The sequence below is a fragment of the Anguilla anguilla genome, chromosome 10, assembly GCF_013347855.1.
Source record: "Anguilla anguilla isolate fAngAng1 chromosome 10, fAngAng1.pri, whole genome shotgun sequence".
Taxonomy (NCBI): Eukaryota; Metazoa; Chordata; class Actinopteri; order Anguilliformes; family Anguillidae; genus Anguilla; species Anguilla anguilla.
This window is the reverse complement of record NC_049210.1, coordinates 25258669-25279117: the sequence shown is the minus strand read 5'-3', so window position 1 is coordinate 25279117 and position 20449 is coordinate 25258669. Positions and strand designations below refer to the sequence as shown.

The following is a 20449-nucleotide window of genomic DNA, read 5'->3' as shown; positions in this document are numbered from 1 at the left end:
TTGATTTTTTGCCTAGACAATTGCATTTGTGGAACTTTATATTCTTAATTTAGGAAGAAATTAACTAATCTAAGTCAGTATTGTACGCCGCGTTTCCACCGCAGGAACTTTCCCCAGGAACAAGGAACCTTTTGATGAACTCAGTGCGTTTCCACCGCAGGAACCAGGGTCTAAATTAAGTTATAGGGACTTTATTTTACCCAAAAAAAAGTCCCTGCTCGGGGGGTAGTACTTTCGAAAAGTACAGGAACTTTTGGGGGGGGGGGGGGTTTGGGGGCGCAAGCGCTGAACATTTCTGATTGGTCGAGTACTCACAGCATTTTATTTCAACCGCCATAAATCTGCAGCCGCAAACAGATTTATTATTTTCAAAATAATAACTTGAATTCAACCATTAGGGTAAACATCCCTATTAAGCCCACCAAATCCGCTTTTCAGACATTTTTAATGTATACTGCGCCAATTTAAGAGAGAACATTTTAGTTAAAATGAAAGTCTAATCTCTCATTTGAAGTGTCAATAATTCATTTATACCAATTTCTAATGTTTTTATTGTTTAATTTGTCAAAATATGTCAAAAGTCTGGCATGGGCTTAATGGGTACCTAACGTACCCTTTAAGCCCATGGGTGTTCAAAATAAGCCCACTTCATGATTTGTTGATAAATAAATAAATATTTAAAAAATCTTAACAATACAAACTTGTTCTATTCAAATCTGTAATCTCTTAGCTCTCAATAGCTATTTTAATTTCGTCTCCACTCCTATCCTATGGCCTGTAAATGGCATTTGAAATAGGCATGACCAGCCTTTCCGCTGTGTTGTCAACACAGAAAAAGCTAAACTTACAACATTTCTTCTTTGGAATGTAGCCAAAAAACTATTTACAAAATCAAAACTATAGTGGAAATTACTCTTCAATACTTCATCTTTCAATATGTGTTGTCATTTTGTCTGTATCTCTATCCTATGGTGTGCTGTTGGCATTTGAAATTGGCCAAAATTTCTGGTCCAGTCAGCTGGTTGAAAGTGCAGGTGTTTATGAAGATTTCTGAAGACCGACTGACTGAACGAAAAACTATTTCAGGTTCAATACTAATGTTCTAAGGATAGTAAATAAGTCAATTTCAGGATTTACAATTAAACAATAACTTTTCAAATGTTAATCACATTTAGGATAGTAGTTTGAAAACATTGTAAAAACACATTTTAAAACCATTCAGTTCATTGTGGAGTAACATTAAAACATACAGTTCATTATGAGGAGACATCAGTCATAACATATTGAAGCTCATGTATCATTAGCCTACAACTTAAACAAAATAAACAAGAAAGCTGTCAACATTTCTGCAATTTCTACTTTCTCCTAGACTAAACGTAGGCCTATGCTCTTTGAGGTGATTGTATCGTTTTAGTAAGGCTATCATTTGCTCCATCTTAGTAGTGTAACATAATATAGGTTATAGGGTGGTCTAAGCTTTATTTTATTTGTTTGTTTCAATCTTTTGCCCACGTTGTGGTTGTCTTTGTCTTACGCTAACAAGTCGTTCATGGCTTTCATCTTGTTTTTGTAGATTTTCAACGACCTCATGATTGCGCAAATAGAATGGTCCAGGTCCCTACAGCCCTGCTTTGCAGAGGATGAACTTGCGCTTCTATCATGCGTGGGCATGAACTGTAGTTCTTTTGTGTTTTAGTCATCTTAAACTAAAACTCATCTGAAAAGTAAAGATTAAAAAAATTATTGCTAATGTTAAGATAGAACACAGGCCTATCCAGAATGAATTGACCTATGCAATATCACTGATATTTAAATGTGGGTATTAATTATCTGAATTATGGAGCTGATTCATCAGGTGAGGACAAAATTAGGGAGGAAAATGGTTCAAAGGTCAAAAGGGAGAAAATCCCCATTGAAACACAGTAATGTGGGCTTAATGGGAACAGGTGGGCTTAAAGGGAACATCAGTGAATTTATGATTAAAAGACTAGATTAAAATATTTTATTCTACTCACATGACATTAAAAAACAACTATATTAAATAAATCTATATATGGTGCATTAACATAATATGAAAAGTATAAATTGATCATGTAGAGAAGTAATTAGCTATACTCATTTACATCCACCTCAGTCAGTGTGATTTTTTTGCTAGAGTCCCCTTTAAGCCCACCAGGTAAAAATGTTGATTAAAAAATAAATAAAGATAAACATACACATTCATTGTCTATTTAATAGTATAATAATATAAACTGCATAGAAAAATATAAACTATACATGCTTATCATGCTTTATGTCATTGCAATGAACCATACTATGTAGCTACTGTGTTGATGCAGCATGTGGTCTGTTTGCTAGCGTGCTAAAACTCATATTTTGATTTCAAAAGACACAATATTTCTAATTCAGGTAATATTCTAACATATGTCTCATTCAAAACACTAATCACTTAAATTTTGATAACAAGTGAGTACTTTCCAAAAACAGGAGTAGAAATATACAAAAAATGTTATTTTCTGAGGGTACCAAAATCACCTAAGTTTTTTTGCAACTTCTGGGATCAGCAGGCACATGCCACACATGTGCTTCGATAACTCAATATCAATAAATGTGATTGACTTACAATAAAAAGTGTCATTTACGTAACAAGCAGCTTCATTTGAAAAAACATCACACAGCAAAAAATGATGTCGTTTTTTTAAATTTGACTCAGAAGTTGCAAGTGGGCTTATATGGTACGTGGGATTAATAAGGACGTTTACCCTATTTATGTTTTATTCCTTCAGCCAATGGTTGTCTGCGTTTCCACCGGGGTCTAAAGTCCCGCGAAGATTAGACAAATTAGCCCACTGATGTATGAAAAAGCGACGTTGTCGTCGGTCCATCTGTCATATGATTTCTTCTGTAACCCCATACTACCACCGAAGTAGCCTACATTATTTTCTAATAACCGGGACAGCCCGGAGGGGTTTATTCCGCTTATATACAACGGGTTACCAACAATGACTATATATGGTTACTTTTGTATTTATTGATTTTTATCGATTTAATCACATGGAATTGAAATATTCTTCTGCAGCCGTTTGGGCATATTTTACCGTTGTCAAGCAAAACTGTCGTTGGTAGTTGAACTTGGACCGTTATGCAACAAATAGGATATAACAGACCAATAGTCAGATTGTAACTGTTTTATATATCCTCTCAAACACATTCATTATGTTTTTATGCGAACATTCGCTTTCATGTTTTGACATCCGAAGAGACAGAATGCATTCACATTTCCAATATAACTGGCAACAACAGCAGAAAACATGCACACGTTGTAAACAATTTGCTGTTTGATTACTTTCTCATCGTCAATTCTATATAGGCTAATCGCAAAATGACAAGAATAGAACGAAAACTCGGACTTGCGTGAAAATGTAAATTAGTAGTGGTACAGTCACCGTTTGTTTTCCTTCGAAGTTACTGCTAGCCGAGCAGCGAAGTGTGCCCTCCAGATGCGAACCATTCACCATAAATTAGTCCATAGTCTTCCTGGTCTTTTTGTAGAATTGAAGAATGGCAGAGTAAAATTACAGCAGTCTGAAAAAGCTAAAGGTACGATTACTAGAATTAACCTGTTATTTTACCCTGACAAAAAGTGCAGAAGGTGATTTCCAGTTTTATTTTACTGTATCACCAATGTGAATTACGCAGAACTACCGCATACCTCACATAACTGTATCAAACGTTTTGAGTCAATTACAACGGGCTAACAAAGAAAATCCGGAAGAAAATATTCAGCAACCGAATTAATCCGTTTGAATGTTTTAGTACGTAATATGTTGTCCCAGCACGAATGCTTAGCATTTGATAAAACGAATACTAAAGCAAGAAAAGAACAGAAGAGCACACGTTATAATTCCAAGACGTTGGCAGGCTATAACCAAAAGTAGGCTACTGCGCCGCATAACATACAATTTTGATTTGAAGTTATTATGAAAATAAATTGGTTTGCGCCTGCATATTTTCAAACATGGCGCCTGAAAATAGACACAAAAAAATGCGGCGAGTACTCGACCAATCAGAAATGTTCAGCGCTGCAAGCTCCACCCAAAAGGTTCCTGTACTTTCGGAAAGTACTACCCCCCGAGCAGGAACCTATTGGGGGGTAAAACAAAGCCCCTGGAACTAAATTTAGACCCTAGTTCCTGCGGTGGAAACGCACTGAGTTCCTCAAAAGGTTCCTAGTTCCGGGGTATAGTTCCTGCGGTGGAAACGCGGCTTTAGATCCTTGAAAAGTAGTTCCTGGGACTGAACGTTCCGGGTACTTTGGGTGGAAACACGGCTATAAATGGTACAAAAGTCTTGCTTCATTTAAGCCATTTTTCAAGTTTCTGTGATGCTCACATCTGGAGTTACAAAGCTTTAAATAGGTTACCTCCTAAATGGGCACGGATTGGCCAGATTTGGCATGTGCGCGAAGGGGTTAATGAAGCCAGGGCCACCAAAGTTAGAGCTATATCTCTAATAAACATAGAGCGCATGTCACTTCGGAGTGTTTTGATTTCTCTTTGATTGCAGTCAGCACCGAACATGACTTGCTCTCCAGCCTCGAATACCAGCCATTCTTGGCACTTATCAACTTTTCACTCATGAAAACACCATGTCTTTTTTTTCCTTGCTTTGTTCTTCTTTGACATATCGCACGTCTTCCTCACCTTAACCCCATCCAACACCTTTGGGATTACATTTTACATTACATTACAGGCATTTAGCAGGGATCAATTGACAAGCCAACTGTGTGTGTTTCAAAATAAAATTATTTAAATACAAAGTTGCCAGGGAGCTAAATACAGCATGCTAGCTAATGTGAGGGAACTATACAACAGCAATTGCCCATAATGCCAGATAACCAAGTCACTAGTGTTGAAAACCTAGGCAACGGGGACCCAATTAATGATATTTTTATTTATTAGTGTGGTTGCCTAAGGCAATCACACTATTATTATCGCACATATTATTTATTAGTGTGGTTGCTTTAAGGCAACCACACTACTATTATCACACATATTCTTTATTTATTTATTATTCCACCCATTTTTTGGACCGCTACTCCTCCCAGAGTTTTCGCACCACATACACGTGCCATATGTCAAATTGACCGGCTTATTTGGGAATCATGTGCTATTACTTTGTGGAAAGTTTCGCTGCACGGTTTTTGAGAAATATGACTTTTTATGCCCAATTTTTCCCCATAGAAATGAATGGAGAAGGTGACGTCATTCATATGCGAACGGTGAAGTTACAGCATTGGTCGGCTTTGCACACGTGATGCGGTCAGCTCTACGGTCTCAGCAGCCAGGATAGGACATAGCTGAATGCGGAAGTGAACGCGATTAAACGGTATTCCAAATGCAAAATTACAAATGAAAACGCTGTCAGCTAGGTATATCAACAAACATATGGCTTAGGCATACCCAGAAGTCCTCAATAATAATAGTATTTCACGAGATATTACGCAAATTCGTTGACGACGTTTCATCAGATACAGCGTGTTTGAATGCTAGCGCTAACAAAGAGTGCAATGCTTTAATGTGATAATGAGAGCACTTTCGGTTGACCTAAAAAAACGATATTAAAAAACCAAAAATAGACGTGCTGTTATACCTGGTTAGAAAGCTCATGCTCTCACCTACTGAATAAACGAGTTCTCAAACAAGCCAGACTGTACTAAAAAGTGCAACAACGCCGTCAACAACACGTGTGCAGCAGCTTCTGGTCCGGTCTAACTCCAGAAATTTGGGTCGGCTAACACGTAATAGGCTATCCTGTGTCTATGAGTTCGTATCTAAGGTAACAGATTAAACTCTGAATTGCAGCACAGTTAAATGTTTTTATTTGAATGGTAAAAATGAGCTGAACGTAACGTAAAACCATAAATCAATCAAATTAATCTCCCTAGCCCTGTCTTGCTTTTTAAAATGGTGCGGTCGCGCAGTGTAGATATATGATTTTTCCAAGACCCTCTGAACTGGCCAGCTAGCTTTATGATTCGCCGTCACTGGTCACAGCATACCGTGAGTAAATCGCTGATCTCAAGTATTGATGAAGGGTTAATTTAGCTCTGAATGTGTGTTGCAAATAAACTTGTTGCCGTGATGTTATAGCATGCATAGCATACTCTGTCTCTGCTTATACTACATAAACTGTTCACTCCGTTCAGCACTAAGTGGACTATGCGTTGGCGGCAACCACACTTCTCAATTTCTGCAGGAATTGTCTAGTTTATTTATTTATTAATTATTCCACCCATTTTTTGGACCGCTACTCCTCCCAGAGTTTTCGCACCACATACATGTGCAATATGTCAAATCGAGCGGCTTGATCGGGAATGGTTTGCTATTACTTTGTGGAAAGTTTGGGTGGACGGTTTTTGAGAAATTTGACTTTTTTTGGGGAATTTTTCCCATAGAGAATGAATGGCGGAATGTTCACCCTTGTGATGTCACAATGCTCTGTCTTCTAGCAGCTGTACTCTGGTCTCTCTCTTGCTTTGGACATTAGGCTTTCATCTCTATGGGCAGAAATTGCCCACAAATTGTGCAATGCCTCATTGGACATTGGTGTAGATCAGCCTCGCCCCCATTCCTGATTGGCCGATGTTTGATATTTCATAACTTTTGAACCGTTTGTCATAGAGAATTATGGGTCACGTCACTGGACTAAGTAAAGACCTAGCAACCGCCTAGAATTCCATAGCAACCCCCTAGCAACATCTTAGCAACTGCCTACCACTCCATAGCAACCACCTAGCAACACACTAGCAACCACCTAGACCTGCAGAGCAGGCGCCTAGCGACACCCTAGCAACCGCCCTGAGCTCCATAGCAACCATCTAGCAACACCCTAACAACCACCTAGAACTCCATAGCAAATGCCTAGCAACACCCTAGCAACCAGCTATAACTCCATAGCAACCACCTAGCAACACCCTAGCAACCACCTAGAACTCCATAGCAACCACCTAGCAACCACCTGGAACACCATAGCAAATGCCTAGCAACACCCTAGCAACCAGCTATAACTCCATAGCAACCACCTAGCAACACCCTAGCAACCACCTGGAACATCATAGCAAATGCCTAGCAACACCCTAGCAACCAGCTATAACTCCATAGCAACCACCTAGAACTCAATAGCAACCACCTAGCAAAACCCTAGCAACCACCCAGAACTCCATGGCAACCACCTGGCAACACCATAGCAACCACCTGGAACACCATAGCAACCACCTGGAACACCATAGCAACCACCTAGCAACACCCAAGCAACCACCTAGAATGCCTTCGCAACCGCCCTGAACTCCATAGCAACCATCTAGCAACACCCTAACAACTGCCTAGAGCACCCTAACAACTGCCTAGAATGCCTTAGCAACCACCTAGCAACACCATAGCAACCACCTAGCAACACCCTAGCAACCACCTGGAACACCATAGCAAATGCCTAGCAACACCCTAGCAACCAGCTATAACTCCATAGAAAACACCTAGCAATGCCCTAGCAACCACCAAGAACTACACAGCAACCACCTAGCTACACCCTAGTAACTGCCTAGAACTCCATAGCAACCACCTAGCGACATCCTTGCCGCCATCTAGAACACCCTAGCTACTGCCTAGAACACCATAGCATCCACCTAGCAATTCCCTAGCAACCGTCTGGAACTCCATAGCAACCACCAAGCAACATCTTTGCAGCCGCCTAGAGCTCCATAGCAACCACCTAGCTACACCCTAGACAACACCTAAAACACCCTTGCAACTACTTAGCATTGTTCACTCTGTTCAACAGAAAGTCGACTTTGCATTGGCGGCAACCACACTTCACAATTTCTGCAGGAATTGTCTAGTTAGTGTGGTTGCCTTAGGGCAACTACACTACTATTATTGCACATATTATTATTAGTGTGGTTGCCTTAGGGCAACTACACTATTATTATTGCACATATTATTATTATTATTAGTGTGGTTGCCTTAGGGCAACTACACTATTATTATCGCACATATTTATTATTATTATTATTCCACCCATTTTTTGGACCGCTACTCCTCCCAGAGTTTTCACACCACATACACGTGCCATATGTCAAAATGACCGGCTTCTTTGGGAATCGTGTGCTATTACTTTGTGGAAAGTTTCGCTGTACGGTTTTTGAGAAATATTAATTTTTATGCCCAATTTTTCCCCATAGAGATGAATGGAGAAGGTGACGTCATTCATATGCGAACGGTGAAGTTACAGCATTGGTCGGCTTTGCGCACGTGATGCGGTCAGATCTGTGGTCTCAGCGGGCAGGATAGGAAATAGCTGATTTCGGAAGTGAAGGGTAAAACGGTATTACAACTGAAAAATTACAAATGAAAACGCTGTCAGCTAGGTATATCAACAAACATATGGGTTAGGCATACCCAGAAGTCCTCAATAATAATAGTATTTCACGAGACATTACGCTAATTCGTTGACGACGTTTCGTCACATGCAGCGTCTTAGAATGCTAGTGCTAACAAACAGTGAACGGCTTTAATGCGAAAATGAGAGCACTTTCGGTTGACCTAAAAAAACGATATAAAAAAACCAACAATATACGTGCTGTTATACCTGGTTAGAAAGCTTATGCTCTCAGCTACTGAATAAACGAATTTTCAAACAAGCCAGACTTTGCGTATTTGCATGCTAGTGCTAACAAAGAGCGAATACGTTCTATGACATGATGACATAGCTTTCGGTTGACCTAAAAAAACGATATTAAAAAAACAAAAATAGACGTGCTGTTATACCTGGTTAGAAAGCTTATGCTCTCAGCTACTGAATGAACGAATTTTCAAACAAGCCAGACTTTCCGTCTTTGCATGCTAGTGCTAACAAAGAGCGAATACGTTCTATGACATGATGACATAGCTTTCGGTTGACCTAAAAAAACGATATTAAAAAAACAAAAATAGACGTGCTGTTATACCTGGTTAGAAAGCTTATGCTCTCAGCTACTGAATAAACGAATTTTCAAACAAGCCAGACTTTGCGTATTTGCATGCTAGTGCTAACAAAGCGAATACGTTCTATGACATGATGACATAGCTTTCGGTTGACCTAAAAAAACGATATTAAAAAAACAAAAATAGACGTGCTGTTATACCTGGTTAGAAAGCTTATGCTCTCAGCTACTGAATAAACGAATTCTCAAACAAGCCAGACTGTACTGAAAACTGGAACAACGCCGTCAACAGCACATGTGCAGCAGCTTCAGGTCCGGTCTAACTCCAGAAATTTGGGTCAGCTAACACGTAGTAGGCTATCCTGTGTCTATGAGTTCGTATCTAAGGTGACAGATTAAACTCTGAATTGCAGCACAGTTAAATGTTTTTATTTGAATGGTAAAAATGAGCTGAACTTAACGTAAAACCATAAATCAATCACATTAATCTCCCTAGCCCTGTCTTGCTTTTTAAAATGGAGCGGTTGTGCAGTGCAGATATAACGTTTTTCCAAGACCCTCTGAAGTGGCCAGCTAGCTTTATGATTCGCCGTCACTCGTCACAGCATACCGTGAGTAAATCGCTGATCTCAAGTATTGATGAAGGGTTAATTTAGCTCTGAATACGTGTGTTGCAAATGAACTCGTTGCCGTGATGTTATATCATGTATACCATACTATGTCTCTGCTCATGCTACAGAAACTGTTCGCTCCGTTCAGCACAAAGTTGACTTTGCGTTGGCGGCAACCACACATCACAATTTCTGCAGGAATTGTCTAGTTTATTTATTATTATTCCACCCATTTTTTGGACCGCTACTCCTCCCAGAGTTTTCGCACCACATACATGTGCCATATGTCAAATTGACCGGGTTCTTTGGGAATCGTGTGCTATTACTTTGTGGAAAGGTTTGCTGCACGATTTTTGAGAAATATGACTTTTTTTGACCAATTTTTCCCCATTGAAAATGAATGGGGACGGTGACGTCATACAAATGTGAATTATGAAGTTACAGCATTGGTCGGCTTCGCACACGTGATGCAGTCCGCTCTACGTTCTCACCAGCCACCAGAAAGGATATAGCTGAATGCGGAAGTGAACGCGATAAAACGGTATTCCAAATGCAAAATTACAAATGAAAACGCTGTCAGCTAGGTATATCAACAAACAAATGGCTTAGGCATACCCAGAAGTCCTCAATAATAATAGTATTTCACGAGATATTACGCAAATTCGTTGACGACGTTTCGTCAGGTTCAGCGTCTTTGAATGCTAGTGCTAACATGAGTGCATGCATTTAATGCGATGATGAGAAAACTTTCGATTGACCTAAAACCGATATTCCAAAACCAAAAATAGACGTGTTATACATGGTTAGAAAGCTTATTCTCTCACCTACTGAATAAATGAATTCTCAATCAAGCCAGACTGCACTAAAAAGTGCAACACCGTCAACAACACGTGTACAGCTGCTTCTGGTCCGGTCTTACTCCAGAAAAAGACGTCAGCTTGTAATACCACACATGTTGCTTTGGGTGTTCTCGAACTTTGTAGTACAAACTGGCTTGATCTACACTTGATCGATCCAATAGGTGACATAATAAGCTTTCTAATTATGTATAACATGTCAAATTTTACTTTTGTAACACCGTGTAATATCGCACCGCATTGGAAACTTTGGTCTCATTAGAGCTGCATTACGCATTCAGTCTGTTGTAGCAGGGACAGCAACGATTTCTCACCCCAACGTGTTTGCTACACAACTCCACTTGCATGTTGTTGATGCACCCCTTGCTGCAACAGAAGCTAGTAGTACTGGCTACCAGCCGATACTTATTCACAGAAGCTGTATTTTAACACATTTCTCGCCTCATTTTCGTTCTTGGAAATTCGGCTCGGCTAACACGTAATAGGCTACTCTGTCTACGAGTTGGTCTCAGAGATAACAGATTAGACTCTGAATTACAGCCCAATTAAATGTTTTTAGTTGTGTGGTAAAAATGAGCTGAAATTCACGCAAAACCATAAGTCAATCAAATGAATCTCCCTAGCCCTGTCTTGCTTTTTTTAAATGGTGCGATCACGCAGTGTAGACGTAAGGTTTTTCCAAGAGCCTCTGAACATGTCAGCTAGCTTTATGATTCGCCGTCACTCGTCACCGCATACCGCGAGTAAAACACTGAGATCAAGTTTTGATGAAAGGATAATTTAGCTCTGAATATATGTATCGCAAATAAACTCGTTGCTGTGATGTTATAGCATGTACACAATACTCTGTCTCTGCTTATATTACAGAAACTGTTCGCTCTGTTCAGCACAAAATCGACTTTGCGTTGGCGGCAACCACACTTCACAATTTCTGCAGGAATTGTCTAGTTATCTTTACTTCACTGCATCTTATTTTCATATGAAACAAGCTGCAAGTCTTCCAGTTCTCCAAAATAAGTTAAGCTGTGATGATTTTGTGTATTATAAGGACAAACAACGGGAACTTAATTATTTACAGAAATCAGTTTGCATTTCACTATACCATTATCTCATGACTACTCTTTCCAACAAAATAAACTTACTTTGCTCTTCTCTCTTCCAACATTTGAGGCTTGGTCCTCTGAGACTTGTCCCCCATTTTGGTACCCTCCAGTTTCCCAACCAGCGACAGCACTTCTCCTGTGGGTTCATCACGTCGTGTTCGATCAATCAGAGATCGGTCTGCTTGCAAGACCAAGTTGGAATTCTAAAAACAATTCATAATTAGCATAATATATCCATTTGACATGCAACACACTTAAAGGACAGCATGTAGGCCTAGTAATGAAAGTAATGTAATAAAACCAACAATGGTAAAATTAATGGATAAAATAAACATTATAACCAATGCGGGTCAAAAATAAACAGTAACAAGGCTTAAGAATATTTTCCTTTCTTCTCTACCCCTTTCAAGGTGTCAATGAACATAGCGTACATTACTACAATTATTCTATATGACAAGGCTCCAGAGTGCGACCATAATGGTCGCATATGCGACCAAAAATCTGTCAAGTGCAACTAAACATTTTCACTGGTCGCACCGGTGCGCCTGACATTTAGCAGGTCTGTCTGCGTGTGTAGCGTTTTTTTTCCCCCACCCGCATTCTGTGAAGACCCGCCCCTACTCTGCCTCTGATTGGCTCTGACCTTGATATTCTTCTTCGCTGAATGCGAGTGGGGGAAAAAAAATAAGGCATGTATGTGTGAAACCGCGCCCTGTACTCCTCCGGGAGCAGCGCACACTTTTGCTCGAGTTATTTGAGTTTGATTTATTTATGAGTTTGTCAGGCACTTTAAACATCAGCACTTTTTAAGTTTATTTTTTAAACAATTGAGGTTATTGCGATTTCTTGTTTTTGCTGCGATTTTAATAAAGAAAAAACATTTATCTGCACCTTTATACCTGCTTACAATCATTTACATAATGTGTTAAGAAATGCACCTAAATTATGTGCTGCTGCACCTAAATGAAAGTTACGCACACCAGTGCAATCAATGTAAAAAGTTAGTCTGGAGCCCTGGAAGACAGTTGAAGAACCCTTAGAACAGTTAGCCAGGAACTGCTAATGTGTCTGGTTGAATGCTAGCAAGCTATAGGCAGTCTAAATATTGCATATATATTGGCTATATAGGCAGTCTATATACTGCAGTGGCTGCCGAGTTTGCCTACCAGTTGGCTTCTCCCGGCAGCTAGTCTGGCGGTTGTGTCAGTGGCTGTTTTACTGGCAGCTGGCGAAGTGGCAGCTAGTCTGGTGGGTGTTAGTGGCAGGTTTAGCTGCAGCTGGCAGAGTGCCAGCTAGTCTGATGGGTGGCAGTGGCAGTTTCACTGGCAGCTGCCAAACTAAAGCGCCTTTTTGCCCTGGAAATCTGTGGCAGAGAGAATATGCATACAAATCCAATGCACATCGCTTAGCAAGACTAATGAAAAAATGCACCTGACTAGCGCACGATTTTCAGTCTCATAAGTGCACTTTTAAAAATAAATAATGCAAATTTGCATCAGGATGCGTTAACTAAAAATGTGATGTAAATCAAAAATAATGTAGCGCCCACCACTAGTCAAGAATTAGCTCTGCCCACCTTTCCCAGAATCCTAGGCAGAGCAACCAGATTCAGACAGTAATCACAGTGTGATAGTAATTCAATTGTACAGAATGTTAATTTGTTGTTGTGGTAAGGTGTGCTTAGCAATAATTTCTGTTTAAATGAATGTTGAGCTAGGAGTGAGGGATTACTGTGTGCGCGAAGCATCCATTTGCATTCAATAGAGACACTTTTCTCGCTGTTATAAGGCTTTAATGACACAGTGCAGATCCAAAAATTAGTACAAAACAACTATTAGTTTGATGGTTGTCCTCATGAGCTTTTTCTTACATAAATGCTATCTGGTAAATGTCTTAGAAATAATTAAAGTATGGTCTAACTTGGATCAATTCCTTACAGACTGACCGTATCACCTCTATCCTTAAGTTGGACATGAGTTCTCAGTCCAACATGCCATTTATTCTTAAGGTGATGACACCAAAGGTGAAGTAATATTTGGAATAAACAGTTAGCTGTATAGTTTTAATGAAAAATCATTTTCTTAATACATTTCAATTTTATCTCCATTGCTACAAGAACTACAACAATGTCCTGGAATCATATCAATTTTCAGTGAGATGCTGCAAGAAATATGAGTAATTTCATAATTCAGTTTTTCACCTACATATTGTAAAAATGTTCCTGTGAAAATTAAAGAAAATTATGTAACTCACCCAGCCGACTGGCAGAAAGCTGTCGGCCGCCAGCTGCCACAAAATGATTCAACCCCCACTAGCTACAGGTTCTTCAAAGTTAACTAGATAATTAGAATGGCAAATTGTGGAAATCACCGGCTGAATTCAGCAATGTGTCATTTTAGCCCTGTTAGCTAGCAAAAAATGTGTTACGTTTTCAACAAATTTTGTTGCATTTGATTGATTATCAAACCCACCCAAAACAAACTATATCGCCAACTATCATTCCCTGGGCACAACACCCAAGCAGATTTGGCACAGACACCGACAATTTGGTTTAGACTAGTGTACTCGGGCCGATTCTGCGCAACATTTATTTTGTCAGCAGCCCGAGCACAGCAGTTGATTAAATGAAATCAGGCTTGGCGGAAATAGCCATCATTGGGAAATATGCTCTCACCAATACAGCAGGGTTTTCCCTACCATAGAAAGGCTTAGGGGCAGCGCTGAAGTAATTTTGCGGAGCGCATTAAGCCGAATAAACGTAAAAGGGCATTTCGGCGACATATCAGAATGAATGTAAAAACAACGGTGATGCGCTGACAAAAAACAAAAAAACAGAAAGGTGGCTTTATGGTTTTAAACACTCCCTGTTATGATGGCATTATAAACAGAAGTGGGTGATTGACGAGCGCTTTTATGTTTTTATGCATGGTAGGTTAAATGCGTTTACAGAATATAGCATTTTTCCCCCAAAGATGGTATTTCTCGATATAATTGTGCCGCCGTGTTAACATTTCTACGGTTGCGGGTCAGGCACTCTTCATGGTAAGAATAAATTTTAGGATAGCGCTTCCGATTTTGCTTGTATCGAAAGTGCTGCGACAGAAACAGATAGATTTACCTTAGCCACATCTGTCAAAAATGTAAACAAGTAATCCAGTTTTCACGGACGGGAAAATTTTTATGACAACGTTACATAAAGATACCTAGATTGAACTAACGTTAGTATCTAACGTGGCTTGGTAGCTAAACAAAGTTAGGCTGTGTTCACATGTAATGTCTTTTCTGATAAAAACCACTGGTCAAAGCGTTTTTTCACATATAAACTTTTTTTTAAAAACCCTGATAGAGTACAGAATGATCACAGTGGAATGAATCTGGTTATACTGTTTACATGGCTAGATACGTTATACAGATACAGGTAGGTTGCACTTCGCCAAACAAATCGCCAATTATCATTTGGGCCAACTTCATTAAGTATCGTCTGATGATGTGTGTTTCAAGAAAAAATTGAAAACGGCGTATAATCTCTTGAACTACTTGCTCTGCTATGTAATACGAGAACTACTTAATAGGTAAGTGTCCTTTAACATAGCTATACAGTGATCGATTTTACACACGATCGACAAGTAACACTGAGTGACATGCAAACAGTTAGACTAACCTAGACCTAACTTAAATCTGTACATTATACAGTTGAACAGCGTTGGGCATCATTTTTTCCCAAACCACTTTAGCACAAACCAAACCCTGTAGTTGCAACATTGGTCAACAAGATTTAGAGCATAGCACAAACCACGCCTCGTAGTTGCATTGGTCAACACACATGTAGCAGCGCCGAGCTGTCAACTATATTTGAAGATGTTTGAGTACACTGTCATTGTGCCATGTAATGTAGCCTATGTCTTGTTAGTGCTTACAGTTTGGTCTTTTCAATTTACTGCAAGATTGGATTTTGAGCACACTGTCACATAATGTTCGCTACATTCTTGTTTGAAGATGTTTGAGTAAACTGCCATGTAATGTGTGCTACAATCTGGTTTGTGCTTACAATTTGTCCTTTTCAAGTTACTGCACTATTGATAAGTTTAACACGTGCTGGCTACAATTCAGTTGGGTCTTGTTGATTTGATTGCTGCAAATGACACACCATGCCATGGATCCTTCAAAATGTGCATTTAGATTCATATTAGATTTAAGCCATACGTGTATTAACCAAGCGGCCAAAACCAGACTTCGTTTTTGAAGCTCATTTCCTGGTGTTGTAGTTCCTGGTTGCTCACTAGCGCCACTACGGATGGCTCCAGTATAGGTGTTTTCATATCCGGTTTCCATGTAAGTCTACGGTACAAATGCGATCAAAATACAAAGTCAATAATTTTTTCTCACAAGAACAAATAGTCATAATAGGTGTATTTTATTCGTCTTATGACTGTCCATGGGTCATTTCATGATTTATTGCGTCATTTGGGCACAGTGCCAATATTTGTTCTGGACCAATGAGATACAGCTTGCGTCACTTCCGGATTACTGCGGAGGACTGAGCTACAGTAGGGGCTACAATCTGTGGTCACTGGGCTGGGAGGTGGCGTCTCTTGGCCTTGACATTGCTGCTCCGACCACGGTCCACCTGTGCGAAGTCAGAAAATGCAGGCATCCCGTTTTGTAGTGGTTTCATTATAGCGTGTGCTATTTACAGCTGCACTAGACGACCATAAAATAATCCTCCTCTGACGTTTTGCGGTAGCCGAGTCATTTTTACTATTTCCTTTAGCCCACTTAACCAAATAATTAGTTGGCCGAAAGCGTAATCAGCTAACGCTTATTTGCTATATGTGGTAGTCCAGTAGCCTATGCTAAAACAGTTCGCAACTTCGGCTACCAAGCCATTTGACTAGCTAGCTAACCCTAACCGGCAAATATTCCATCTGTCAAACGTGTTTGACGGCCTGTCAGTCGTGTACATTCCGTAAATGTCTACCTGGGCTATGCTGCACGAATGTGACAAAGCTAGAAGCTAGCAAGAAAATAATAATAATTAGAAATTCAATGTACATTATTTTTGTCTTTATGCAACAGGTGGAAAACTTGCTCTTCAAAGTGCGTTGTCATATTTACACGCCTGTAGATCAGTTATTAAAATACTTGGTAGATTTGTTAATCACCGCTGACAGTGTTAATTTTTATTCGGTAAAAAGTGACTTGCGAACGATCGGTCAGCTAGCGTCACCCAGCAAGTAACACCACAAACGGCGATGGAATAGTAGCAGTTAATGGCTCATTAACTGACTGTGGCGAAAACCTACGACGATAACTTGCTTGGTTAACAGCAGGTCTACCAGACAGTTACATGAAACTTAGCCTAGTCAAATCACCAGTAGTCTACACATCTCTGATTGATTGACCATCAGTGCAGTCGATGTTCTTCCCCTGTAGTTCATATTGCTAATGCGTGAGCTAACCACGGATAGCTTACCTAGCTCACTGGCAAGCTGATATGCTAGCTAAGCATATTCGTTTTGCCGAGAAACATAAATTGAAGATAATAATACAATTATGTTCAGTTAATGTCATACATATAACGTGATTACATGACACAGTACAGTCACGGATGGAAATTAAACTCCGTAAACATATGATCATATATTTTAAAACATAACGGCAGACAGTCAGCTAGCCTCAAGTTTGTTCTGCAATCGTTCGTTCAGGTTGATGGGCTTTTCCGCACCGGACTGTCAATCACATGGTAAAAAACACAAGACCGCTTAACTCTATGGTTTTGGCTCCAAATCGAGAACATGGCCGCGCCCGCCATTGAGCTTCAAAACGTGATTTACAGACCCACGGAGAGGCAATGGGTGACGTCACAGTAGCTTTGTCCATATTTTTTAGTCTCTGGTATTAACCTAATAGCGCAAAGCCCCTAGTGGTCAGCACGCCAGCGTGCCGAGATTGCTGAACTCAGACATTCAGTGCTACTGCAACCAAAGTATGAATTAAAAACAGAAACGTTTTGTTTTAGTTCCATTAGTAGACGATACACGACAACTATGCCAAAAACAGAGTTTCGCAGCCCCACCATTGTCGCTCTGGTCGTTCATTTAACACGCACCCCTTCCCTGCAGTCTCATCTACACCCCCACCCTTGACATAATGGACAATATTGTCTATCTTGGCATTCATAAAAATATTCTTTCACCACTAAAAAAACAAATACTGACATAGCAACAAGATAAACCCGACAATAGCTCTAAGATATGCCTATACAGCAGTGAAAACGCTGCTCCCCGAATAACGAAATAAACGAGAAAAAGTTTTTTTTTTAAACGATACCATGTCATTCAGCTTGCCAGGTTAAAATTATTGTGGTTATGTTCAGTTTGATTTGATCAAAATCAAAACACGACTTGCAAGAAAACATTGGTAGGTAGCTAACAAGCAAAGCTAGCCTTACGATCAAGGTTATTTGATGCTTACAATCCTACTCAAGTTAGCTAGCAATGCATTTATTACTTTCTAGCCAGCTTGCCAGGTTAAAATTAACTGGCAATTCCTTATGACAATGAATTACTTTCCACCACGTAAGTAATTTTGTTCATGTAAACCTAACGTTGATACACACTCCTCTCTTGAGCGTACAGCAGCGATTATAGCCTAACTGTCGAGATTCTAAACTTTAACATAAAACTTTTTTGTACTCCGCGTAGATCATAAACCCTTGAATATAAAGACGACTCACTGAAATCGGTTGAGAAATGTAAACGTTATAGTGCTTTTTATCCAGAAAAACCGCAGCTCCCCCGTTTACTTGTATTTGTTTACAGGCCAGTCTTGCCTGGTCCAATATGGCGGATGCGTTGACGTATAGCAGCAACGCGTATGTATGTAAGCTACCAGTAGAGAACGCTTGGGCTGCGTCCGAATAGTCAAAAAAAAATTAGGTCCTACCTTTTCCTAAGGACTTTTCCTTGACCGATGAAAAACGTCATGAGGTCAAGGAAAGATGTGAAATAGGACATAAGGACTTAGGAAAAGACAACCGCGGTGCTAAGAGAATCGGACTGCACTTACATTAGGCTACGTAATTATGCGACGGTGTTATTGACGTGGGTCTGCCGTGGTGAAACTACAATGTTCCGAAGATGGACTACTAAAAGTGCATCTTAGATACTTCGCCCCGTGCGTTCTTACCGTGTTGTTTCATGCAAGCTATATAAACATGGACAACCCAATGAAAAATATTACTTCATTACCAAGGTTGGAATTTAAATAAAAAAGGAATATAGGCTACCAGTCACAAAAGTAAGCTCACGCTTACCCTCCTATCCACTCATATTTATTGACATGAATCACAATTAATATGACTGTATGAAAATAAATAAATTTAATGGAAGATTGTAGGCCTAACATGTTAGGCCTACAATCTACTACATCATTCTTAAGTTTCAAACATGTTGAATGAAAAACATCTGGCTAAAACGTCTCATATTCCTTTTTCTTGAAAGACAGACTTCTGTTATGGTTAATATGCTGATTAGAAGCCTATGCATATAATAGCTTAGGAACCACCACACAACTCAGTCATGTTGATGGTTTGTTTTCGTAAACGGCCGATTGGTGCTTCGCTTTAAATGTTACTGCCGTAAGGAATTGTGGGACGGCATTATCTCCTTTCCTTTCGTAAAGGACGGTCCAGTGTGCCCTATGCTAAAGGAGATAAAGGAAGCATTGAAGCACCTTTCCTCAGCATTTAGAGAATTAGGACAGCTCTTATCATGGCTGCCACTTAGATACTTCCGGGTCAGTTCCTCAGTTAGGAACCTTCCTAAGCAAAAAAAAAAGACCATTCGGACGCAGCCCAATATGTCTATGGGCAAGGTAGTCAAGTTGACGCGAACTTACGCATTAAGCGAACGTAAGTGGAAACGTAACACCGGAAGAGAATAGGGGATGAAATTTGTCCTGCCAGCGCCAGGCGGCGTAGCCACATACAGTGTGGCCAAGTATGGTTGAACAGGAGAGCGTGGTAGGCGGCCATCTTGTAAATTGGCAGCGTAATGTTCCTTTTTCTTCCATGTGAAATTTTACATATCTACGTAAAAAAAATTACCAACAAGTCTAGTCTGTACATGCATCACATTGCAATTTTTCAAATATGTCTAAGCGAATCCTGAAATGAGCATACGAAAAAGATGGTTACGGCGGCGAACCAAAAAAATCAATTTTGGCTCATCTCTGGTTTATTCAATTTAGGTTAATCCGGCGGCACTAAAAACCCGTACAAGTTACAACACCGCTCATACATTTTCTCCCCCTTCAACCTTCAGCTGTAATTTTATTCATAAGTATACACTTACCGCTTTGTATTCGTACTGCAAACTTCTTGCCGTTACATCCGCCATCTCTTCAAAATACAGTCGCAACTGTTTCACAAAAAGTATACAGAATATCTTTTTAAGTTAGATGTGTAGGTAACTAAGGTACCAAGCTCAGTAACTTAAATTAAAAAACCATACGTTATTTTGCATACTACACAAATCAGCAAATTAACGAACTACTGAGAAGCTAACGTACACGTACGACTGCTACCAAGATAACACCGACTGCGTTTGCTGTGCGTATGGGTAGTATCCCGTGAGCCTCTTCTTCTTCTTCTTCGCCTCTTCTTCTTCGTCTTCTCCTCCTCCTTCGTCGTGGTTTAATGGCGGTTGATAAACCAGCTTTTAGTGCATTACCGCCACCAACTGGACTGTAGCGTGGAGCAGTAGATTTGGCAGAAAAACAATTATTTATTTTAACTAAACCAGTTTCCTTCGGAATGCTGATGGTGTACCCGAATATTTTGTTGTCAGTATAAGATATACAGTGTTTTCCATTTCTCAATGATAAAAATAATTATTT

General features: G+C 39.8%; 1 protein-coding gene across 1 annotated transcript in view; it reads right to left on the bottom strand.

Annotated features, from left to right (window-relative positions):
• The window catches only part of snrnp200 (small nuclear ribonucleoprotein 200 (U5)), a 202507-nt gene extending 182274 nt beyond the window's left edge, over nucleotides 1-20233 (bottom strand). The window contains exons 1-3 of the mRNA XM_035379748.1: nucleotides 20123-20233; nucleotides 19906-19971; nucleotides 11591-11754 (exon numbers count right to left, since the gene is read on the bottom strand). Of these exons, the coding sequence (XP_035235639.1) occupies nucleotides 11591-11754; nucleotides 19906-19950 (209 nt within the window). The 5' untranslated portion in view covers nucleotides 19951-19971; nucleotides 20123-20233. The remainder of the gene's footprint in view (nucleotides 1-11590; nucleotides 11755-19905; nucleotides 19972-20122) is intronic.
• Nucleotides 20234-20449: the final 216 nt, after the last annotated feature.